This window comes from Chaetodon trifascialis, chromosome 4 (genome assembly GCF_039877785.1).
Source record: "Chaetodon trifascialis isolate fChaTrf1 chromosome 4, fChaTrf1.hap1, whole genome shotgun sequence".
NCBI classification, from domain to species: Eukaryota; Metazoa; Chordata; class Actinopteri; order Chaetodontiformes; family Chaetodontidae; genus Chaetodon; species Chaetodon trifascialis.
Window position 1 is genome coordinate 3606531 of NC_092059.1, and position 25901 is coordinate 3632431.

Genomic DNA, 25901 nt, shown 5'->3' on the forward strand with positions numbered 1-25901 from the left:
AAGAAGACATTTGCATTTGCCACACAACATTTTGTACACTTGTACACTATGCTGTTTGTGGGTCACTGGATAATTTTACCTCTAAAGGCTAATGAAAATGACTCATTTACTTTGTGCTTGAGCATAACCATTGAGGATGGGTTGCAAGCAAATATTGTCTAATTTTATGGGGTCAAGCCAAAAAGACTGGGATATGTGCACATGCAAGGAATATGACTCCAGTTTAAACATTGCACTGAATGTACTTGCATAGGAAAAAGACATGCAAAAGACTGAGCAATAAGTTAAATGATGCAAAAAAGAATATACAATAAACTAAATATATGAAGAATGACGAAGCAATAAACAATATATACAGTGAAATTTACTGTGTGTCGCACAGCTCATTTAATGAGCAACAGTAAACCTCTCAGGTACTGCAGTTCAGCCTGTATTGACGCTCTGAGCGCGCATCTGGCTCTCCCACGTGGAGCTGATCTGTAACTGCACACTGGTCCGTCGCAGCAATATTACGCGAGTGAAACGTCATCAACACCAGACGCACTACCACAAGAAAACGACAGCAATAATGGTAAGAAATCAGTTTGAATGTATGAAATTATTTCCTTGTTTATATCAGATGTGTTATCTTGAGCTTCAGTGAGGCGTTGAAGTCCCTCCAGCTCACTGTATCACATTATTTGTATCCTTGCTAGCTTTCCGCAGCCCGTACCGTGCTCGACATTTAGCATGCTGCTAACATTAGCATCATGTCGTTCTGTTTTTCAGCTTTTCTACTCGTTTTTCAAGTCGCTGGTGGGGAAGGATGTGGTGGTGGAGCTCAAGAACGACTTGTGGTTAGTTTATTGTCTGACTAAGTTTGGTAAATTTGTTATACTGTTCGTTTTAGCCGCCTTTATTTTGTTATGCTAATTTAAGTATGCTGTGATATGAATGATGGAGGCAACTGTGGCTCAAAGCTCATGCTCAAACTTTAGCTTTGGATTACTTTTATAGGAGGGAAGGAAAGCATGTTAGCACGCTTTCTTGTCACGTAAGTTCAGCACAAACTAAAGGAAACAGTCTGCAATTAAATTAAACATAACAGAGTTTCAAAATTGCGTTGCAGACTCTAATAACTGCAAATTATAAGCTTGATTTGTGGTAGTGCTGGTGGTGGATTGGACTATCTATTGAAGGGTTCTTGGTATTTTGTCCACCACCTGTATGTTGAGGCAGTGGTTCATTCACCTCCACTTTGGTTTTGGATGTTAAGGTTTGTCCATTAATAATGTTCCTCCCATCTCTTTACAGCATCTGTGGGACGCTTCATTCTGTTGACCAGGTTGGAAATGATGACTTATTTTCCTCATACTGACATAAAGCCATTCAGCTTTTACATGTTTCTAACTGCCCAGTTATGACGTCACATTTCTCTGCATGTGTGTTTCAGTACCTGAACATCAAGCTCACAGACATCAGCGTCACAGATCCAGAGAAATATCCACACATGGTAGGTTTGACCGTCTGACACCTTCTCTTTCAGTTTCATCATGTACGACTTCAATCTCAACCTTAATGTTCTGCCTGAGACTAATAGACATCCTGCTCCCTCTTTAACAACTCACAAAACAAGGTTAACATTGTTTTATCATCTTGATCCTTTGTGACAAGTCCAAAGTTTAAGAAAATGGCTTAAAAACTGTTGGGGTCTCAGAGACCCCAGCTGTGAAACACAGTTAAAGAAAATTGATTTTCTCAAATCCCAAATAAGTCTGCACACACACACACGTGTGTGTTGCGAGTTCCCACACAGGTGCATGTGAGGATCCATGTGAAACTTCCAGACTCTCAGATGTCTCCATCATTCATGTCTGTCATATATAATCCAAACAAAATGAATGTATACAGGATTCAAAGGGAATACGTTTATGAATGGCTAAAAGTGTAACACACAAAACATGAATATGTCCTTATTTGGTGTAACTGCAGTGTTTTACGGTCATTTCCATGTGTTACACCTTCATCAAATGACCATGTTTGTGGCAAAGCAAGGGGTTACTGCTTTTAATACCTTTTGAGTTTTAATGGGACCAGAAGGTAAAAAAATACATATATATATATGTATGTACTATCATAACCCAATCAATGGGAAACTAAAGCCAGTGTCAACAAAACACCCTAAAACTTGTATTCACTAATAATTTGAGTTCCATGAAATTCGAGTTTTCTGGTGATGAAATATTGTCGGAGAGATTCTGCAGCGCCTCCAACACTTTCAATGATGCTTATCTTCAATCCCCGTCCCCAATTTTCTTGTTTCAATTTACTCCAGCTGTCTGTGAAAAACTGTTTCATCCGTGGATCTGTGGTCCGGTATGTTCAGCTACCCGCAGACGAAGTGGACACTCAGCTCCTGCAGGACGCTGCGCGAAAAGAAGCAATGCAGCAGAAGCAGTGATTGACCTGTGGGACGGGGTTTAGTCTGGGGAGGGATTTCTGTGACAGCGGGTAGTGGGTTTGAGTTAGGATGATACAGTTTGTGCAGCTCTTGTAATTAAGCAGTGTTTCCTGTACTTTCACAGAGAATTTAAATGCATTCCTCAGACTGGTGATCAATTAATTTGCAAAACAGTAATTATTGGAAAAAGGCCGCGTAGGAGCTTCATTTGATTCGATCGTTTGTTTTGTTTAAAAGAAATAGAACCAAATCCAGTTTTGACCTGGTCGAGGTAAAAATCTGTTGAAGTCTTTCTGTTGCTTATCTTTAAAAAATGATGACTTTTGGATTTTTTATGCCACTTCAAAAATAAAAAAGGTATTTTATTTATATTTCGATCATGTTATTGTCATTTATAGGGATTTTTTATATATATATATATATATATATATATATATATATATATATATATATATATATATATATATAGTTTTTCTCTTCAGTGTTTGGCCTGTTAAAGATTTTAGTTTTGGCCTTTAAAATTATTGGAAAAAGTGGATAAGCTTTATTGCCAGGAGCTGTGGTCGTAGGAGGAAGATATTTTGTAAATGACTGCATGTATGGGAAATAAAAACGAGAATCCCAAGGCCTCACTGTGCTAGTCGTCCAAATCAAATACTGAGATAACTTAAAATACTGAAGTAATAGTAAAAACACATGACGTGCATCATAAAAACACTGCAAACTGTCTCCTGGATGCTTTGCAGAAACGTAATACATCTGACCAACAGAAGCACTGGTTCATCCTTCAGTCAGTTCAGCATAAACATACTTTTCATTCTCGTTTCAATTAATTTGTCATAATCTTAACTGTTGTGCTGAATCTTACTTTTCTGCCGTAGCTGCTGTTAACTTTTATCCTTTAATTGCTCCCACCTGAGCCACGTCCCCGGAGCACTCGCTTCGCTCCCGTCTGCAGCTGTCGGGACGAATAAAGTATTTTGAATAGTCACTTGCTGCCACAGTGGCTGTAATTCAGCCGGAGTTACACAGACTTGCTTCAGTGCAGATCTTCCGAAGGACTGGAGGTGTGGATGGTTTGTTAGCAGATGCTGCAGCAGCTTTTAAAGGGGGTTTGTGGGTTGTTAGCAGAGTTCAGAAGAGTCTGAGCAGAAGCTGTAAAAAGCCATGTTTTCCCACAGCGTGAACGCTCGCTGCATAGTTTTTGTTCCTGCTGCTGCAGCGTTTTGAGAGCAAAGAGAGGTGACCGATCGGATGCACTTCTCAGTTTTAGCCTCAACGTCAAACGAAAATCAAGCTGCAGATGTGATTTATTTTACAGAACATCAGCTATTTACAGTCCAAGTACAGTAATCTTTATTTTGTGGGCTACTTTAAGATAATTTAACGTCACAAATACGGTTAAAGGTTGAAAATGTCTGTCAGACAGGCTTCATCTGTTGTGCTGTATTTGATCTACATCGTCTAGTTTTACTTAATCAGACTTAACAGAATTTGTGGAAAAATGGTCAAACTGTGTCCGTGTGAGAGACGTCATTCCTCACTTTAATATGACAAAGTCAGTCTGGTGTTAATACATAGAAATCCAATACGTTTATTTTACATTCATACATCTAAACATTGTACAATAATTTTAATGCAGTTAAAAAAGTCCAATCCAAAACAAGTCCTGAAGATTTACAATGATGAATTTGCATGTTTTAGGGTTGGTGACAAGCATTTAAAAATATATACACTCACACACACACACTCATACACACAGGGATCTCGGACAAGTGGTGTCCTTGAGTTGTACCTTAATACAGCTGGGCTGAATGGAGAAGAATTCAGTCACCATAGAGAAAGGCACATTGAATACACAGTGTATGTACAAACAAAAACCTTGACACTTACACAACTTTACTGTAGGATCTAGAACAATGACCGAAACTGTAAACCTTCACTTATGGAAAACAAATGAACAGAAACAAAATTCACATCTATACAAATACATTTGAAGCAAAATATTTTCTTGGTCATAACAAAGCAGTACCTTGAAATGCATTTCAACACTTAGATTGGCTCTGCCAGCAGAGAGCAATCCCACAGATATAATTACACAATATGTCACAATATTTATGCAGTTGCCCACTTCATGTGCGCTGACAACTGGCAACGGTAAGAGTACCTCATGCATATCCTCATCAGACAGCAGCAGTCATCTGATATGTTTTCGACTAAAACCAATTACAATGTCATTTTTTTCCCCCTCGTCACATGAATATGGCAACTTGACATGGTGCAACATGTACGTACATCTACATAAAAATGTATAGACAACTCTATACAGCCGCAAATCTCGATATCTTAAAATATATGTACCACCCGTCAATCAAAATTTTCAACACTTTCAGAAAAGTAAGTTCTCTGATATAAAATACTGTATTTTCAAAAAACAGATTGTTTACATTCCGTCCTTCTCAACAAAATAAAGCTTTATATACGTACCTTCAAAGCTTAGAAACACTTCCAACATACATATGTATATATATATATATATTTATATCTATATAGAAACAATAAAGTGACTAAGATGCCATATGTGGCTCTACGTTCACATGTAGTGGAAACCCGTTTACAATGGCATACACAGCCAATTTATTTGTCAAATGAACACAGTGTGGCACTACAATTTTGGATGATTGTACAAGTTGGGGTCTTTAAATGCCAAGGTCAAGATTGCCTCTTAAAACTGTTCCCTTCTTCCAGTTCAGCATGCCTTTGTCAAGTCAGTGGGCATGTCTGCCGTCGACATGCGGTACTGGATCTTCGTGTTAGTGATGGCGCCGTGCTTCTGTCGAAGATGCAGCCGTAACTGACTCTTATGGCGGAAGTGCAAGTTGCATTTCTCACACTGAAAAGGAAAACAGCGCACGTTATTTTAAGGGGTCTTTCGATAGCTTAAATTTGATGAAGGTTTCTTCTTAAAGAAATGAAAAAACGTACATGGTAGGGCTTCTCTCCCGTGTGGATGCGCAGGTGGCTCTTCAGCGTCTGCAGGTGACGGAAGCGCGTTCCACAGATCTCGCATGGATATGGCTTCTCGCCTGTGTGGATCAACACGTGGGCACGCAGATGAGCAACCTGAAACGTGATCAGAAAACAAAGACAATCAGCGTGAATCAAACTATCCGACTGGCAAACCAACTGCAACTTGCAAGCTTTTTCTGAGAGCGCACGTGTTTGTATGCATTGTGTAAAAGCCAAAACACCCTTCAGGATGTTCTTCACTTTCAAAATGAGAAAGCTGAAAATAACCAGATCCAGCCATGGAGTTAAGTATTCGTGCTAGCAGCCTCTACACAGTGGAGAGAGAAACTGTTTCGCATAAGTGCGCGTTAGAGATCTGTTTTACCTGTACAAAACGAGCTCCACACGTCTCACATTTGTATGGCTTCTCTCCTGAGTGGATGCGAGTGTGAGTCTTGAGGTTAGCTGGTCTGTTAAACTGAGCACCACAGATATTACAGCGATACGGCTTCTCTCCTGAAAACAGGAAATCGGAGACAAAAACGTTAGAATCGAGCGGCGACGGAGGGCAGACGCATCGGATGGTAAATTAACAGACGCACCTGTGTGGACGGTCTTGTGGCTGGCGAGGTTGCCCTTGTAGCGGAAAGCAGCCTGGCAGCGGTCACACTTGTATGGCTTGTCGCTGTGCACTTGAAGCATGTGTTGTTTCAGCGCTTCGTCCTCAGCAAACTTGGAGTCACATTCATTACAGAAGAATGTACCGTTTTCTGTTCAGGAGAAATCAGAGTAAAAGTTAACCTTTGGCCCAAAATATGCATAATAATTTTTCATTTGACGCTGACATTTAATATCCGGGATGAACTCACCACAGCTGGAGTCTGAGTATTCTGAGTGCAGCTCTGCCATGTCTTCTGCAAGACGGGACCTGGAGGTGTTGGGACAGATTTCTGAGTGCTGCGGGGACGACGTGCCGCAGGACGAGCAGTTCAGGCGGCTCAAGTAGTGTGGAGGGTGGCTGTCACCGTTCCTCAGCGAGCCCTCGAGTGCACTGAAGGCGAGAAACAAATACCTCAAGTCAGATCTGAAAATATGTTTCAAAGCAGAAGTCCTTCAAATCAAGTGTAGCTCCAAAATAAAGATGCAAAAATTAGGTGAATGTCCAAAATCACCGACGGTAAACTAAAATAAAAAAACAGTAATGGCCCTAAAATCTTCCACCCGTACATCTTCATTAACCTGAAATCCTCCCAGCACATCACACAAACCGATTCACAAGACAAATGAACATTTTCTCGTCGTCCTGTGCCTGAACAAACCTCACCTGTTAATGATGTTGTTGAGACGGCTGGCCTGGGGCACAGGTAGGTCCTCGCTGTGATCGTTGCTCTTGCTCGTGGTTTGTGGGTCGAGGTTCTCCGAGTCGCTGGGGTGGAGGTAGGGTTGCAGGCCGAGACGCGGAGGTGAACGAATCCCGGGATCCCGCAGCCCCACCTCGTCTTCCTTAGCGCTCTGATTCAACACGATGAACTTGTACTTCTTCCAGTTGCGAGCTTTGGGGTCCTGTGTACCTTGCAGGGCTTGCACTCCGGCGGCTTGAGAGAGACCAGCGTTCTTGCTACTGCTGGACTCTGTTGGGGAGTTGGGCTGGCAGTCTGACTTGAGGGGGCTCTGTGGGCTGCTCATGAGGCTCTTGCGTCCAGCGGAGGAGATTCCAGGGAGGTAGTGCTGATGGATCAGGTCTTCCTCTGCCTGAGGAGCGTGATCTTTGCCAGAGTCTTTCTGGTGCTCGAGGGTCAACACAGGGAACGCGCGCTTCCTCGCGCCGAGAGCAATAGACTGGCTGACCCCCTCGTGGCTTTCCTTCCTCATCTCGTCGTCTCTGCCTACCTCCCTGGAAGCGTAGGTGGTGGAGTGAATAATGCTGGAGGAGCTTGTGCCCACTGCCCTGGTGTATTCTGGCCTGATGATGTTGGCGCTGTCGTGCGGAGAACAATGCTTGTGGTGGATACCGCTCTTCGAGAGGTCAGCAAAAGCGTTTTTGGCATCAGTCAGCTTGCAGAGAGGGAAAGGGAATCCTGGCATGGGAAACTGCCCGTAGAGATGGTAGTTGCTGGGGGTGCTGACCCCGTTGAATATGTTTGAGCCGTAGGGCCTCCCATCCCTGAATGGAGCTACGCGGCTGTGCAAACTGTCAACAACATCATGGGGCCGGTAAGCGTGGACATCCTGAGGTAAAACCAGGGGACTGACCAAAAACTCATCTCTGGGCAGCTTGGCAGATGGATCACTGTGAAAACAAAGAGGTGAAAAACATGACAGATGCTGAACAATAAATTTGACTGGTTTGCAACAGAACTCCGCTCTACCAACCTGGATTTGATGAATCTGTGGCAGGTATCCACAACATGGTCCATCTGCAGGTAGATGGCTGTGTTCATGATCGCCATAATCAGGCTCTCTTTTAGTGTGAGACGGGAGGTGTACATAAACTCCAGCAGGATGGCAAATCCCTCTGGGTCCACCTTCGGGTCCAGACTGATAGCATTAAGGTTGCACTTGTGGGAGTCAGTAAAGATGGTGTAAAACAGCCCACTGCAGCCACGTGAAAGAAAAGGAAATACATCAATGCATGCATCAGTCACTTCATCTCAAACTGCAGCAGGAAAACGGTTTCATACACTGGGACTAACCTGCAAGCCATGAGAACAGTCTTGTGTGCACGAAACTGCTGTCTGTTAACCAAGATAGTGACATCTGTGAGAATATCTCTGCTACGCAGCCGATTCAGGTTGAGCAGGACATCACTTGCATGGCGTGTGAACTGTATGCAGCTGTCTGCTGCGCAAGCCATTTTGTCAAGTTCTGCAAACAAAAAAGAAAGAAAGATTATTTCACTAAAATAGCATCGCGGTGAGTTTGTTTCACCGCTGTGCCACAGTTCACCCCTGCGTTTTAGGACAGAGGTTCAGCTAATCTATAAGTTAATCAATTGTGCTGAAAAGATTTATGGTCCTCGCTGGTCTTTGTCAATGTGGCAGACTGAGAAACGGATGCAGCCTTTCCTCCAGAAGGCGGCGCCATTTATTAAATAAACACTGTCTAGACGTTTAAATTTCCACCTTTGGAATCGATTCTCGCTTTCTTTCCAAACCTCTGGTTGGCAAGTTAATACCACAAATGAAGATGAGGGAAAGTCTGTCGCACATTATGACGGACTGGAGGCAAAAGCGTTCGCGATATAATTCTGTAATAACTGTAGTTATATTTTACATTTTCTTTCCGGACATGCAAAAATAGTGACACTGACTGATGAATAAAACAGCTCCTATTTAAGTAATAACCATCATTGATGTCCCGGGTGTAATTTTAAAATGCACTGTCGGGTTGCTTCGTGATGTGAGGGTGAGATCTGTCTGCATTCAGAGTGACGGAGAAAGTTCAGCCTTCAGCATCGCTTCTCATTCACTTCACTGTCAACAAGCTGATCAAGAAAACGGTTTCAGCAAGCAGCTCACTTACTGCTCAAAACTTTTCTTTTTTCTCCACACAAAACAACAAACAATGAATTTTAATTTCAACCGCAAGATGTCCTCGTCTTATTGAACCTTCACAACAACAGCTGGCAGCGTTCTACAGTTTTCCCTGTTTGCTGGAATAAAACGTGTGACCGCGCTCTGCTTTCTGCTTTCTCTCTCTGACAATGTGCTGCTCAAGGTCTGTTAATGGGAGAGAAAACCAACGTTTGATTCAATCACGGCACAATTGGATTTCCAACCCGCACGTAGATTTATGACAAAATCTTAAACTCAATGTCAAGACTGAAGTGTGTAACCGGACACGTCCGAAAATAGAAGCAGGACAGAATGCAGCCTAAATAGACGGATGTCCTCTGATCAGAAGGTGGTGAATTGTGACCTCCAGTCGTGGACAAACAGCCGCTGTATTAGGCTGACTACATTTTAAGAAAATGTATTTAAGACTTGAACAACTGTAACTTCCGCCAGCCTACATCATCCTAATGCGTTCAACAAAATGACAGCACACAGATTATTTTGTCAGCCCCAAAAGAGGGTCCCTCTATATTTATCTGATTTTATTTTATGCGCCTGCTTGTGGTCTAATTGTAAGTGCTCCCCAGCATGAATACAGTCTGATCGAAACTCTCAGAGCGATGCAGAAATAACACTTTGCAGGGAAGCTGAAGCCAACTCTGCGCGCATCTGCGCTCAACCCTCCAACTTGGTGTAGTTGGGAAGGCTGCCTCACCGTGCGGCGCGGTGTCTCAGTGGAAACATGACAACTTGGTGCGACGACGCGTCTTTGCAGCCCCTACCGTGGAAAAACACACACCCATCGACACTCATGTTTCCGCCACGGTGTTACGGTAACAGACGGGCTCGTCCGGCGCAGCGTTTTGCGCCACATTGGAGCAAAATTAGCGTCGGAGCGAGCGCGGAGTAAAGAAAACACACACACACACACACACACACACACACACACACACACACACACACACACACACACACACACACACACACACACACCGTGAGCGCGAGGCTGCCATGCTGCCAGCAAAGTTCGTCTGACAGCGCGCGCCAGCCGCCGCCGCCACACCGTCTGTTGACACTTTGACGTACAAAGTGGCATTAAATCCGCGCGCGCTGCCACTGTCAACACAGCCCACTGCGATCACCCGAGGACGGCGCACCGCAGCCCGGGCTCCGGACAGCCTTTACGCCGCTCAGAGCCCTCCTTCCGCTCGGTGCTGCCGGCTGACCCGAGCCTTCTCACAACATGACTAAGTCAGAGCGGCGGGGGGAGCGACAGCGGCGGCAGGCTGCTGGTTCAGGGCGACCCGCCGCTACCGCCGCGGATCTGTCACCGACAGCGGCGCGCCGCCTGTCACTACAGGAGCCGCTTCAGAGTTTCGACTGTGCACAGCAGACACAACACGCAGCCCCGGCTCCACAAACACCTCAAACAGCACAAATTGACAAACAGCTCGGTCTTAAAACATCAGCGACACACAGTACATAACAACTTCGCGCCAAATTAGAGGAAAAAAGGAATTTAAAAAATCACCTGGTAGCGCTTTCCTAGAAACTTCTTGCATCACCACTTCTAAGAACCCCAGTTCTAAGAATCAGACGAGCTCAATTCTCGGAATTTGAGCCCGAGACCGTACCATTCCACCGGGGCGGGGGTGAGCCGTTTTTTTCCCTCGTGGCGAATACAACTTCTTTTTAAATCGGTTATTTCAACGCGTATGACCCACAGAGGGTTTTACAATAAGCACAGCGCGACGAAAATGTTTAAATGAGTGCAAAAAGAAGAATTATTTCGTAAAATAATGCAGGAAATTGTTTCGGAGTGGTCCAGCCCCCCCCTGTTTTTGGTCGGATCCGCAGTCACAGGACGTCGAGCCTGCGACGTCACCAGTTCCTTAAACCCGGCCCCCGAAATTCTCAGAACTAATTTATATTCTATGATTTAAGCGATGTATCGTTTCGCTGCCTTTCGTCGCATTTAACACACATACCCTACATGTTCAGCACACAGACCGACATCTTAATTAGGCCCACGCGGACAGGTCGATGTGACAGGCTCGCCTTTCTTCTTGTCCACATTTCTTTTTTTTTTTGTAGCCAGATTTCCTGCAGGTATGCTGACTTCATAGACGGGGAATGCTGCGAATCACCATCGGGGGTTTGTTGAAAAAGGAAAGCTTTAATAGATTTATTATTCACGAGTCTGCAGGCGGTCAGTTGAGCATGTATCATGTGGTTTGGTTTGCATGGTCGAATTGGCACTTTTTATATTCTCATCAGCGCGTATAACGATGTCATACATTCAGCTGTGGCTCTGTTAAAGCGCCGGGTTTTGATTTGAGATTTGGGCTCATTGTAAACATGAATTCACTTTATGAGTTCGTAGTAAACTTGTTGCATGAGAGCGAGCGGGTCACAACCCAAGAGCACAGAAGTTATATTAATGCAACCAGCCGTTGGTTCTTACTCCAAATCAGGCAGAGGGGATTGATGTTTGCTGTATTAATGTTTAAAAGCCGTCAGATCTGTTCTACACGCGGTGAAATGTAACGTCAGAGTCAGCTCTTTGTGTTTTTACAGCTGTAATATCACAGAAGTCAGTTTAGACTGCTGTCCTGAGGCCCGCTGTCTGTCCCTATGAAGTGAGACAAATGTCTTTGTGAGCAGAAAAGTTTGTGGAAGGAGAGGCTGTCCGTGCAGTCAGGTGATGTGCACACTGAAACTAAAACATTGCTCATTGAAATGCAAAGTGAAAGATTCCTGGAAAATTAATTGAATGCATTGCTGTGATTTTCCCCCTCGCCGTTTAATTTAAGGCATGTGTACTCCCTGTTGCATCATTTCTGAGTTGGGAAAGAATAAACGCAGTCTTTTTACTTTTCAGCTCACTCGTCTTGTGTTTTACTTGCTCTTTCAGTCTGAAACACATCAGCAGCCAGACTTCTGTGTGAATCGGTGGCATCGAGGAGAAGCTGCACTGTGAATTTACATATCTTTTACCAGTTAACAGCTGGTTGAAGATGCTTGCGCTGAGGATGTGTGGCAGTTCTATTAATTTCATGAGTTGTGGGCAAGCGTTTACTGTCAGTGACTCACCGTGGAAACTTTGTTTGTGGTGATTCCAAACCACGGCTTCCCCGTCTTTTCTCACCCCGTTCACTCCTTGGCACAGAAGGAGCATTTGCTGAACTGATAAAACAAAACAGAGACGAGTTTACGCAGTTAATGACAAGATACATCAGTCTGCATCACAAGAGCGAAAGTGTCGACTCACTCGGTGACTCTCCCTTCAAAATATGTCATTTATCTTCAGTGAGTTTGATGTTATTAAATAACACAGAATCCCTCGTTAGATTTAAATGCTCTGGTGGAACGATGTCAATTAAATATCTGAGTGATTAAGCTGATATTCATATCATTGTAAAGATCAGTGGGCAAACAAAGGCTGAGGCATGAGCTCCACGACGCTGGCTGGTGTTATTAATGTTAATAATCAGTACATCACCCCATGTTGGATGATGCAGGCTTGTTTTTTGTGTTTTATTTTGGTGAACTGTCCAGACTTTAAACACCTTCTTCCTTCTCTCCACCTGCTGATCATCATATATTTCTGTGAGGAAGATCTTGTACATTTCTTTTAGTTTTCATGATGAAGATGAGAAGTGCAAAATGTATTTTAAGATTGATTTTTGTGTACATTTTTTTTATGTCTTGACACACTAATCCTTACGTGAGGTTTAATTGACATCAGGCACGTTTGAGCAGCCGGTTGCTTTTGTCGTTCAGAGTACAACACGCTGTGTTATCCAGAGGAATCAGACGCGGCGCCTTTCTTTTCTTCCTTTTTAACCCTTTGTGTGACGACACACTGCACTGAAATGTAGCTGACATTTCCCTGTGGATCACCCGCGCATCCGCCCATCTGGATCCGGCATCCCACTAAAAACACTCCAGGTGTTCACAAGCCAATGGGGAAAAAAAAGACTCCAAAATAATTAAGACGCATGCTTTTACAGCAATCTCCAATTCAGCACTGCCAAATAAAGACTATCTTGAGCTCCAAACAAAGAGCAGCGTCAACTTTATTTCAATCCACTTGGGGGATGTTTAAGGCGCTCCAGCACAGTTATGCATAATGCACGGCCATAAACCATCCAGGAGTTGGGAGGGAGATGTGTAATTTACCAAGGCCCCATGCTGTGCCCAGCTATAGAAACATGAGATAATTACTGCAAATCCTTGGCAAACTTTTACTCAACCAATTCCTAGCAAAAATAAATGACCCACTTACACAGGACAGAGGAAGAGTGCAGGGGAGCTGATCAATACCCCCCCGTCTGCCCTGATAGGAGTGACACTCAGGGCTCATTGTCGCATTACGAACAGCGAATCGGTTAATCCTGATCCCCATTCAGGCTGTATAATTAAACAACGGGTCACGACGTCGGGGTCTCGGCCTCTTTGTCTGGGCGGCACGCTGTTCAGAAACAATCACAGCCAAAGCAGGTTGTGACAGTGATTCAAGTCTGCCTGGCCAGTAACAGCTGCACATTAAAAAAACCCTTGTACACTTCTGACACAGTGTGAAGCATCTCGAAGCCGTTTCATTGCCTACACTTGGTGCATGATAGGTCATTGAATAGAAATGCCCACTGACAAAAGCCTGAGGCCCGGAGGTTGCCTCACTTTTTTTTTTCATAAACTGCACACTTTTGTCTCGTTTCACAGCAAATTTCTGCCAACTTCAGTGTTCATTGTCAGCAAAGATGTGAGTGTGGAGTTTTGTTCTGAGAGGCATGATGCAACCAAGCTGTAACACCAAACAGATAATGCTGTTAGCTACAGAGGTCTTTTTAGTTCCTTTCTTTAAAAGAATTTCTTTTTATATTGTTAAGTTTCACTTTTTTAACTCCATGCATCCCAGAAGCATTTTTCCTTCCTTTGTCCACAACAAAGTGGCCCTTGTCAAACAGCGAATCCGACTGCAGGTCTGGATTGTGACACGGCTGCAGTGTGTCTATGAGAAAAGGTTTGCTCTTCTCTTCTTATTGTATGTATTTATACGTTTTCCTTCATCGTCTATTTAAGCAGATCACTGCAAACGTACGACATGCATAATTTATGGCGTCAGTTAAATAACACAACGTGTAATAAATAGATGCAGTGAAACATTCACTGACAGCGCTTCAAAAGATCTTCTGTGCAGGTAACGATGAGCGCACTTTGCTTGGAAGCTTGCCTCCTGCTTTTTTAATTAACAGACAAACAGGCGAGTCATAGTCTGACGTGAAATCATGTCAACAATGCCGCCGCGCGTGTCTCCGCGCTCGCACACTCCAGATTGAAAGTTGGGTTTCATCCCATTTGACAAGGTTAAACACACTGGAAGATTATCAGCAGATAGAGATAAGGAGTTCACCGAGGTTCACCGTCTTCTGAAAGAGATGCCTTGATTGTTTGTGCTGCTGTTAATATCAATGTGGGAATTAACATTTTGGCAATGGCATCTATTTAGATAGAATCAAAGTGTTTCCTCATCCTGAGTGCTTTAACAGTGTACTCTAAAGCATGTAAAGCAGCAGCAGCAAGCAGAGCCAGTGTTTGAGCTGTACCGCTCAATAAGGAGGCTCATGTTAAGTCTTTGTTTTATTCTGCTTTATCCGTTATTTAAAAAAGAAAACACACACCAGAAAAAAAACCCAAAAAAACTTTGGAGTAAGTTTCTGCAGTGTGCCTGCGTGGATAACCTTGAGTTCACCGGCTTGCCTGTGCAAGCTACATGCTAAGGTTATAGTCAGAGCAGAGGCGTGTTAGTGGGCTAGAATTCCAATTTAGTCAAATCAAAGCATGTAGATTCAGGACTTTCTCAAGGCCAGCTGAGAGGAGCCAGGAATGCAGCCTGCAGAGTCGAACTCGATGGAATTTTCCACGCATACCAGAAACAGTCCCTTGCCAGTGTGCCATCTGCTGGATGATGGGTCAGTAGCTTCCACAACACATGAGGATATATAGTGCGAGTAACAGCTACCATCCTTAAAAATCCTCCCAGTGCACGAGCGTTTGCTCTGTCTTCCTCTTTTCTCTCACACGCCCAGGGCTGCGAAAGGCAGGAGTTCCAAGAGCGCATGAGGAGGGGTTGTTAAATTTGGGACAACTTCTGCACAGATTAGTTTCAAAGCCTTGTTTTGTGTCTCTACATGGATTCAGTTTGGTATTTTAACAGGGCTATCCACTCTCAGTGATGGGGAGCCCGAGTGCAGAGATTCAAATGGTAAACAAGTGGGTCTTATTTCTCTGCACCACCCTCAGTAATGATCCAATAAGAATCATCTGTCTGAATCAACCCCCTTTCCTGCACTGCTGTCACAGCACCTATTAGTCAGCATCAAACTGGATCTTGATATGTTTGGTGTGTTCCTCACATCCGCCTTTTGTACTCTTACTTTGAATCCACATCCACTCGAAAGCAGCTGAAATGAAAATTAAGGGTGGAGTCGATGCAGGCGTATCTAAAGTTCATCTGCCAGGAGAAGGTTTATCTGTGTAAAATGCCTGCTTAGACCCTCAGAGGGCGTTTTCAGCTCTTTTCACACTGTGCTTGAACATAATTGGGTCATGGTCCAGCACTCTGGTGACAACTCAAGAAAATCCACTTTTTCTGGAAAAGACATCCAGAGTCTCTGATCAAAGCGTGACAAATACAAACAGACCTACGTGCCAAACAGAGCATGTGAACATTAATTTTAAGTTTTCCATTTGCACTGTTTAGACAATAGAGCTAACATTTCTGCTGTATTTCCACTGTACGGCTGGAATCTTCCATCGTCAACAAGGCCCGAAGCTGCTGAACCAGTTTGAATTCTTTGTCGTGTTTTGCGTTCTGTATCGATTGTTCACATGCGATGTGGATCCAATCTGGAGTGTTTGCCACCGAAATGTAAAGAAGAAGAGAAGTGCTCAGTACATTTTGACTTTATCTGGGTTTTCAGGAGTTCGCCCCACATGAGTCACAGGCCGGCTTTCTTAAAGGGGACTTTTTCCTGTCATTCCCTCACTGATGCAGCTCTTTACTTGCCCCTGATCTCTGTCATGCTGTGGCCCAATTTCTCTGTCAACTACATCAAATTTTCCTATGTTACATTTCTCCCACTGCCAGGTCAAAGTAGCTGCCGGCCTCTAATGCCAATAGCTGATACTGGTCTACAGGGCTGGTTAAACAGGAAGTACACACACCTAGCTGCAGGCCACGGTTCAACAAGAACCATGCACGAAGCGGCAGCAGTGCTCTGAGCACATCCACCAGCTCAGCTCTCCGCCTGCGTTAGACAAATCCACAATATGTAACCCTGAGTGAAGCATTGTTACACCTCATGTCAAACATGGAGATTTTCTTGATTTCATGAAAACAAAAATCCCAAAACAAGGTGCAGATGAGCTTTGGTGATTTCATTTCATGGGGAATCTGGAGTCAAACGTTCGCAGCCTCTGTTCGTATATAGGTGTATTTTCATGTCAGCTTTTTTGGTTTCCTCCAGCCAAAGCAGCAAATGGATTTAAATCCAACATGGAAACATGGGATTGGCGAGGATGAAAGCAATCCCACCAAGCCCCACAAGTCAACTGCTTTACCAAAAAAAAAAACCCCCCTCAAAATCTGGGCACTGATGTGGACTCAAGAGGAGTTAATTCCAGCATTTTAATGAAATATCAAGGAAAATATATACACAACACATTAAATGTACATTAAAATTGTTCATTTGCAAAGAAAACTTCGAAAGAAATGCTACGTCTTTTTCATTTTTCTTCCCCTTTTAATCAAATTTCTGACTAATCTGTGCTAGTTTTGCTTAAAATATATCACGTTTGATTGAATTCCCTCATGAAACTGACTTTGTCTTGTCAGCGCCTACACCCTGTTCTCAGCTAATGCATGAAGCCAGGCAGAGCTCTCTCCTTCTAAATTCTGGAAAACCTCCCACTCTTTATGTTTGCTAGAAACAAATCAACTCATATAACCATCAGGCCTCTTTAATATGCATTTATGCACATTTGAAATGAAGAAATGAACATATTTTGATGAAAATTTATTCTCACTAATGTATCATAGTTAACAGCTACTGTATCCCTCACTGCTTTCATTAGGAGTGTCTGTGGTGCAGGAAATGCCAGGTGGAAGTGCTGATGCAGGAAAGCAGAGTGACACCTCCTGTGCTAAACACGGGCACATAATTGTTATCTGTTGGTACAACGCGCAGGCAGACGCTCTTGATATCTGCTGCACTTTGAAATATTTTGTGCTTTGCATGTGCAGAACTGCGGGCGTTTCTTGGTAGTTTCACAAGTGAATTTAGAAAAAAAAATTCTCATTTCACTAAACGGTTTAGATTGCAGTGTGCATTAGTGATCTGTTAGGCTCAGTGAGCGTGTGTGCTGCTGTTAAACTTCAAGTTTTCGGAGGACTTTTGATGGTAGAAAGTCGTTTTTCCGCAGAGGTGCACCTCAGCTCCCAGCCTTTGTGCTCAGGGTCTTTTGTGCAGACGTGTAAAAATCCTCAGAGGGAACAACTTACATGTGAATCACAAAGGTCTCTCAAATCACTCAGATCTTATCTTGAAGTTAAATGTCTATTTTACATGTTTTACATACTGTAGATAAACCAGCTAGAACATTATTTATTGCATTCGGTGCTCCTATTTGCTTATCAGATGTCAGTTTGTTTTATCGTGACCCGTGTCTGCTGTATGTCCTTTAATGTCACTTTGCATGCTCGCTTTTCTTATGTGAGCAGATGTTTCAGCAGCGTACTGATTTGATCTCTGCTCACCATCGATATTTAGGTTTATTTGTCTTGTTTCAGAAGTGAAATCACACAGTTTGTCCGTGTAAGACCAAAGAATGAGAACAATTTCATGACCAAACCCACTGATAATAACAAAATATAAAGTCATGCTGGATGTACGTAAATTATATATTTCTAAGTTGATAATTGTGCACATTTTTAAAATAACTGATGCACTTTATCACCTGGGCGAAGCATCGTCTCCTTATGACAGTATATGACAAGCACATGCTCTAAGCAGCAATCCAGAATCACATGTGGAGTCAGGTGTGTCAACTTTCAGACATTTTTATATTAATTTAAACTTTTAGTTTTTTTAATTCAAGGAAGGTTTGCGAAGAGTTCATTCTCTTTTGCGGCGACGCTCTCGGCAGCGTCGAAATGTCATTTTTACAGCGGCGCAGGTGTTGAGAAACAGAAGAAAGAAGTCTCACCTTTTTTCTGCTGGAAGGAGTGAGGCATGATGGGATCTGTAGTGGGAATCAGGAGGCAGTGCTGAGCCTTGATTTCAAAGCTGTGAGCCCAGTTCAGGAAGCGAAGGGGCCTCTTCTGCAGCTCCAAAAGTCTTTTCAGCGATGCCAGTCACTGAGATCAGTCAGCTTCTCTACCTGACTATGGTAAGATCCAGAGCACAGCACAACACAGCCCGCCTTACTGTTTTCACCAGAGCTTTATTTTTCTGGCAAGTAGCTAGATGATCCAGGATGCAGAGTCTGACTGGTGCCCGAGCCTCCCTCTGAGTGGCAGCTAAAGCTGGAGGGATGAAGCTGTCTTCAGTGCAAAAGGGCACCGAATCTGTGTCTCGCGGTGGCGGAGCAGCTCTGGTGAAGCCTCGTGTCTGTCATTGTTCAGCAGGATGGGGATGCTTCTGGAAAGGCGGGCACGGCAGCGGGGCTGAAGTGAGTCAAGTCGACTGAGCACGCTTCATGTTAGTGAAACGGTCCACAGGGCATCTCTGGCTCTCTGAGCTGATAGGCCGCCTGCACTCTAGCGTTCATTGATTGTAGCACTCGGTCGCTCCACTTTTCCACGAATGCTAAAAACTGTGGGGCAGGCTCAGTTTTGGCAAAAAAAAAAAAAAGAGAGAAGAGATTAAACAGCCTGTAAAATAATCCCAGTTTTTTCTATATATAATTCATTTGAATGAAGAGTCTAAAATCCCATTAAGCCTCAGGAGCACAAACCACAGACTAGCAGTGCCTTTAACATGGAAGAACTCGTGGAGCTCAGGCCATCTGCCAGATCAGAGTTTTTCATATACGGCAGCCACACATTGTTTTCTAAACAGTGCTTTTATACAACAAACATTTCAGTGTCCTCGAGCATTAATCTACCTAAGCTTATCTCAATCCACGGAACTAGATATTGCTCTTTATAACTTGTCTAGTGGAGGGGGTGTTATTACATCACACCAGCTGTCACTTCAACCTGGCACAGCCAATAGGAAGGTCAGTAATGTGGCTGCTGGAGAGAAAATTAGGGAGGAAAATCCTGAAAACAGGAAAGCAAAATTCAGGAAAAACAGTTTGCTTTTTTAATCACTTGTGACAATAATAAAAAAAAATAGAGTGGAGCTGCGTGCCATCAAAATGCAATCAGTTGGATTTTTTGGTTGCGAGAGCAAAAGGCTTGACCGGGGATCAAGCGCAGTGCTGCACGTGAATCCACGGCATTAATGCAGGAGTATCAGTGAGCACGGGTATCAGTGTGTAATCGTTCTTGACACCTGATGTTGAACTCAGATTAAATGAATACACATGCTGTCTGTGCAGATAAGCTCACCTCAGCGGGTAAGAACTCCCAAAGCTCTTGCTATTAACAGCGTAACATGCTGCACAGCTTTACTGTGTCAGCATCCGGCACTCCGTGGCTGATGACTGCTGTCATCATTACAGAAAAATAAGAGATGAATGCATAAGAATGTGCACTTGCACAAACACTGGAGGGGAAATGAGATATATACGGGGTTTTGACAGATCTGGACTGTATGTTCATGGCAGCCACGGGATAATCCACTGGATGAGTGGACTAATATTCAGCCAATCCTGCTAAAGCCAAATTAGTCCAACACATTTCCATCATATTCCATCATATAAAGCAGCCCCAACAATCTGAGCTCTTGGAATAGTGACGGCAAATGACCGGTGAGCCCTCAGATCCCCGTGATCCAGGGATAAACTTCTCATGAAGAAGCTTAAACCTCTGAACTGACACACAAATGAAAGCCACCAACAGGTCACACCGCCTCAGAGGAAAACTTTGATCACTGCATTGTCCTCTTACTGTCACCGAGAACCTGGGCAGGGCTGTGGACAAATGACAATAAAGACATCAAGACGGACTGGAGGCCAATTCATCGACCCCCCTTTCCCACTCTGTGAGGCTTATAAGAGGCTGTGAGGCTTCTGTGGAGCAGCGTATGAGTGACCTTAATCATCAGAGGGATATTTGGGTTTTATTCGGCAGCGATGCACGCGGTCATCGCTGGGTTTGACTGGCAGGCATAAAAAATGAGAGGGGGGCAAGGTCGGTTTGCAAAGTGTAATCCATATCATCCCGTTACAGAGGCTGCACTGCCGTCGGCCCGGGGCCAAACATTTTGATGTTGATAATGATGTCGGATTATGCTGTCATCTGATGTAATTTCGGCCTGCATCAAATTAACAAAAGAGGGATCAACCAAATTCTTTAAAAGGGACAATTTTTCGTTGCAACCTTCTAGATGCAAACTCGATTTGATTCCATGGAGTGTTTATTTTTGTGTTTTTGAAAATCCAGACAGACTCCGTGTTTCTGGCCCGGCCCTTCCCACAGAAATATGAGATCAACGATTCACAGCATGCTCGCTCTCCCCGGCGTGCCTCGCAGTAACTCATCTGAGCAGGGGCTGGAAAAAAAATGTGTCTGCAAGTTGAAAACAGTGACCCTGCACCGCCTGCGCGAGGCTGCAACACCTCATTTCTGTCTCAAGAAAAAGGTTTAATTGAAGCGTAGCCCTCAGGGGAGGTGTGACGTGAGTGACGCAGCCTGAATTTATTCATTATTAACCAATCAATCAATCTATCAAGTGTCTCAATGTCACTTGTTTTCAAAATGGATTTGAAATCACAGACCTCCCGTAAACATCCTGCTGTGCTGATGCAGTTTCCTGGAGCTCTTCCTGCTGGTCTGTGTGACGATGACCTTTGTCAGGCAGGTAATTATCACATGGGTAAAGCATAATGCTCGCTTGTCATCTTCACTTACCTGCCATCACATGCTGTAGATCTGTTATCGAGCTCCACCACCAGCCTTTGTTTTGCCAACATGGAGCTCGCCGGCATCCACGGCGGCTGCTATCTGCTATCAGCTCTAATAAAGGTCACAAGTGCGTAATCTTGTGCTTTGCATTAGCTGGCATTTATAGAGTGAAGAGAGAATCTATGCATTTGTGAGAGAGACTCAGGCTTCGTATCACCGATGATTCAAAGTGACGGCTCAGTCATAGACAGTCTAGGATTGTCTCTCTTCAGCAAACACACTGTAAAATCTGAGTGTACAGGAGGTGTGATTTTGTTCAGGAATAAAATGTGTTCAGGTGTGATTTTTCTTTGTGTTGAATCTACGAGAACAAATACTCAAAGACAGGTCAGATTCAGGGTTCATGTTTCAAAGGGTTTGTACTGTGTTTTTATCGACTTTATTAAGTTATGCACACAATACAGAATATTCATGATCGCAGCTGCATGAAGAAGATAATATTAAAGGAACTCCTCTTCTTTGTGGGCGCTGTACACATATCACATAGACTTTGTCAGTGGATTATATTAAAAACACACTTTTTCTCCTAAAAACTAGTTTTATGTATCTCCTATGAGTCGAAAGGTCACTTTAGCTGAATTCTGCAGATGCTCCTCAGCTGTCAAATGAAAGCCAAGACGCTGACCTATGATTTGTCTTTCCATGGATGATGTCACCAGCTGATACTAAAATATTTTTGATGATGATCTGAATTGAAAGTGAGTCTCACATTATCACTGTCTAAGCTCAGGACAGTCAACACGAGCTAACTGTAGCTTTCTATGACACGTCCTGTCCTTTCTTGGACCTTTATGGACTCAGCAGCTACAGGGTCAACCTTCAGCCTCTGGTCCGGGAGGTCAGGACCCAGCCGGAGGTTCAAACAGGGATCGGGCTGGACCCCCCTGATCTTTTGGCTCGTTTTGGATCGTCGGGGTTGGGAGGTATGTTTGTTTCATTTGATCCTTCTTCTGCCAGCATGTACAGTACTGCACTGCTTTTAAAAGCTAATCGGCCATCACACCAGCTATACCTGCCCATCCTCACTGAGGGTCGTGGGGGCTGCACCCTGCATGGGTTGCCTGTCAATCACATGACAGGGGGGTCCAACCGGTCGACGGGCTTGAACCCTGAACCTTGTTGCTGAGAGCTGCAGCCATTTGAAAATCATTTACACTCAAAGCCTTTTAAAAACTTTGCTTTTGATTTACTGCTGTCTCGACCTTATCAATTATTCGCAAATGACTTGATTTTGTATTTGCTTTGCATTTCTTTTACTGTCGACAAACAGTGCATGAATAATTGATGATGTTTATTGCTGGAGGAAACAAGCAAATTTAGCAGGTTTTCTAACCAAACATGGGAAACAGACGGTGGCTTCTGGTTAGAATTCTTGGGTAAATTCACTTCTCTTTGTCCTTTTAAGGTAAGTGATGATCTTTTAGTACGACCACTTTATTTTCTATTCACTGTCACAAGCTGTAGCACCAGAATTCCTCGTCTCTGTCTTTTCAGGTCGAGTGCAGCCTCACAGCCCTCACATTTTAGGAGCGTCTCCCTTGTATGTTTTCAGTTTCACAGCACAGGAATGTGAGCACGGTTCATGGTCCAAAGATGCCGGTCCGCTCGTCATCTTTACCTCATACGGGAACAGACAAGGAAACAGTTTGGATCCCTGCACCTGAGCAGAAGAGCAAAGCTTCAGGAACTGAGAATTCAAAGCCTTAGTTTGGGAGAGAGGAGATGAATCTGTTGGGAGTTGTTGCTTTGATGAACAAGCTGTTTGACTTGTCCGGCCTTTGCAACTCAAAGAGACAAAGAGCCGGCTGGAGCTCAAACATGTACCTTTCCAGTAAGATAAAATAAGTGTTTTTTTCAGCTGTGAGTCCTTGAGAGGCAGATATCACAATTAAGGCTTCTTGGACGAGAAAAGATGTTGAGGAAAAAAGAAAGTTATCGATCGAGGGACTGAATGATAATTAGGAATTTGTTTCACGGTAGAAAAAAATGCTCAATAATTCTTATTATGCTCTTGTCTGATCACTGAGAGGTAAAATATATGTGGGCAGCCTTGAGGTGATGTAACTTTTGAAAGGAGTAATGACACACTCTTCCTCTCAGGAACGAAAGGTTGAAGTGATGAGCAGTAAAAGACGCCGCTGTTCAGTTCAATACACTGAGAGGTTGGACCGCAGCCCTCTGTGGTCTGCCATGACCGGCTGTCCGTACCATCATTCACGCTAGCGAGCGTTAGCCACCGTTAGGTAGATTTGACTATAACAGAGCCGGTTTGCTGACTCAGATCTTGCTCTCTGCTGCTGTTACGCTGCATTTTTCCATTATCCTGAGCTTCACTTGTAGCTGCAGCAGCCACGTCCAGCAGTAACATGTTCAGCAGGAGTTACGGCAAAAGGCTAGCTTTAAATCTCCAAATGGTCTCCCACTACATGGCTGAAACAGATTAAAGAGCGCTGCCATGGTAATTGATTTTTATTTCGAGAAACACTCCTGACCTCCCCTGCATCCAACACTTAGACTTATTGTGCCTGTTCAGCCTGCAGGCCTCTGCTTCCTACAATAAATACTTCTTTTCTGTTGTTTTGGTTCAGAAAAGATCAACTATTTAGCAGTTTATTTTTAGGTTTGTTTTATATTATTGCTGAAACCACGCCGACCTAACAGCTGCACGTCTTGTCCAGGTTTTTGGTCGATAATATCAACCAGACAAAGCGTTTAACTTCTCTGTTGTTGCTGAGGAACAGAGACAGCTGAATCCATTTTCCTCAGAGGTAAGAAAGTTGATAATGTTCATTGAAACAAAAGAAAAAAAAGCCCCAAAAAACTGATTTCAGGATACGGCAACAAACCCTACTGCCTTAAAAACGCTTCAAAGGTGCAGCGTGAAGCTCACAAGTACGCATCATTTCTGCTTAAACCTTTGCTGTAGGCAGGGATTGTCTCTGTCTACCATTTTAATACATATTTACATGCTAAAACATAAGAATTAGAATTCATTAGTGTAATCTGGGGTCTAGATCTAGATTGGGAGTTGTTTGATTAGTAGCTTTGGGACATTGTTTTTGTAGTGAGTCTGCCTGTCTCCTACTTTTGTTTTTCCTTATTTGGCATGACTCTCTGTAATATGGTTGTGCTTGAAGACTAATCTCTGCTATCTCAGCTCTAATTAACAGAGCGTACACAGTTCCCAGACACATTTGTTGTTTTTCTTTTTTCGGCAAAGATCTTCGTGTTGTTTTTTGTGCAAAGCACCTGGACTCGCCTGCCTACTGACAGTCATCACGGTGAGGAACAACATTACCTACAAATGAACCAAAAAGTCCTTCCACTCGTCTTGGTTTCACATGACATGATGTCAACGTCGTCGCTGTCAGCCGTCTGTTCCTGAAAACTGGGCCTTTTTGAAACTAAGGGAGCTGCATTTAGAAGACAATTGGTTTCTCTTATTCAGCACGAAGGTGCAAAACACATGCTTTCACTCACACGTTTAGGAGGAAGTACACATCAACTGTGCAGCTGCTGCATTTAGTGTTTGAGGTTTACCTACTTCAGCGGAAGTGGTGTGGGGGAGAGGACAGTGTTACAACCAGCAAATAAAACAGGATATCCGATGCTGGAACAATTGAAACACTAAAATATGACAAACGGCTGTTCTCTCCGACTCCCCTTTCTGTGCCGTACTGATCATCCGTAGTTAAAAGGAATGAAGTTAAACGTGACAGAGTTACATCAAACGTATCTCCAGTGTGAATCGTCTATTGTGGTGGACCCTGTGAGAGCATCTCTTTTCATATGTTTTGGTACAGTGAGGATAAAACTGAAAGCCATCATATCAATGACATGCGTAGCTACACTCCCTGACTGCCGAACATCAAAGCGCCCTTGATTTCCTCTAACTGAGCATGTTAATTGGTGCTTGATTGATAACTTGAGTTCACAGGCGATGGCATGTGTCGTCTAAACTGTTCCAGGGTGTCTTTTTGAAATCAGTGGAAGAAGAATCACTGGCGGGCCCATTAAAAAATTGCCAGTGTACACACTTGCAAATAAGCTGTCACACATTACAAATGAGATTACCTTTTTCAGTGTGCCCTGGAACTTGGAGATGAGGGGATGCAGGGGTAAGACACTAAAATAGCTCAAATCGTTTGGTTTTTATCAGCGTGCTCGATCTGCAAGTGCTGTTTATGCTTCCTTCATGCACGGTGAAAAAAATAAAAAGTATATTCACAGCTTGGAGCACAATGTAATCAGCCTCAGTAAAGTAAGAATTATCGGTTAAAAGATAGAGCTCAGAGTGAATGAGTCTTTTTCACGTTTGGCTTCTAAAAATAATGACAGAGCTTTAATTTCTTGTGAATATTTTCATTAAAGCAGCTCACAGAAACTAATCAGTAATTGTATCTATCATTCCTTCATTCACAAGAGATAAAAACAACAGTATCTGAACGCGGTGGCACGTGCAAACACGAGACACACAATGTCAGCATTGTGAGCGACAACACTGACACAACTATGAGAGCAGAATCAGAGGTGAAAAAGCAGTTATCGTATTTGCATTCAATCGCGAGCACGCAAACTAATTGTCTAGTTTGCATAGCAAAGATCACTGAGGTCAGGTAAAGCCCACATGAAGCAAGAGCTTTGTTGGACATCTGATAGTGGCTTGCATGGCTCAAACATCAGACGTGTTTGGAGCTTTGACAAAGGAGAAGCGGCAGAAAAACTCCAAATTCAAGAGAAGCCGAGGATAATGAGTGAAACG

At 43.5% G+C, this 25901-nt stretch overlaps 2 protein-coding genes across 3 annotated transcripts; one reads left to right on the forward strand and one right to left on the reverse strand.

Moving 5' to 3' along the window:
• The first annotated feature begins 514 nt into the window (after positions 1-514).
• smx5 lies at positions 515-2811 on the forward strand. The gene is made up of 5 exons (XM_070961221.1): positions 515-571; positions 769-836; positions 1294-1324; positions 1433-1492; positions 2315-2811. The coding sequence occupies exons 1-5, from the start codon at positions 569-571 to the stop codon at positions 2438-2440; spliced, it is 288 nt and encodes a 95-aa protein (XP_070817322.1). The 5' UTR covers positions 515-568; the 3' UTR covers positions 2441-2811.
• Positions 2812-3822: 1011 nt separating this feature from the next.
• Positions 3823-18813, reverse strand: bcl6aa (BCL6A transcription repressor a). 2 transcript variants are annotated; one of them, XM_070961533.1, is made up of 10 exons: positions 18274-18813; positions 12097-12189; positions 8143-8314; positions 7823-8044; positions 6774-7739; positions 6319-6500; positions 6052-6219; positions 5835-5965; positions 5426-5563; positions 3823-5333 (listed from the first exon to the last, which is right to left on the reverse strand). In XM_070961533.1, exons 1-10 carry the CDS (start codon positions 18299-18301, stop codon positions 5190-5192), a joined length of 2244 nt encoding a protein of 747 aa, XP_070817634.1. In that variant the 5' UTR covers positions 18302-18813; the 3' UTR covers positions 3823-5189. The 2 variants fall into 2 exon arrangements, with proteins under 2 accessions (XP_070817634.1, XP_070817635.1); XM_070961534.1 differs by lacking the exons at positions 12097-12189; positions 18274-18813 and adding an exon at positions 10535-10575.
• Between the last annotated feature and the right edge of the window lie 7088 nt (positions 18814-25901).

Coding starts and splice junctions, on each gene's coding strand:
- smx5 (XM_070961221.1), top strand. Junction 837..1,293: donor GAGCTCAAGAACGACTTGTG/GTTAGTTTATTG, acceptor ATCTCTTTACAG/CATCTGTGGGACGCTTCATT. Junction 1,325..1,432: donor CGCTTCATTCTGTTGACCAG/GTTGGAAATGAT, acceptor TGTGTGTTTCAG/TACCTGAACATCAAGCTCAC.
- bcl6aa (XM_070961533.1), bottom strand. CDS start 18,301: ATGCCTCACTCCTTCCAGCAGAAAAAAG. Junction 8,045..8,142: donor ACTGTTCTCATGGCTTGCAG/GTTAGTCCCAGT, acceptor ACGTGGCTGCAG/TGGGCTGTTTTACACCATCT. Junction 6,501..6,773: donor CTCAACAACATCATTAACAG/GTGAGGTTTGTT, acceptor TCTCGCCTTCAG/TGCACTCGAGGGCTCGCTGA.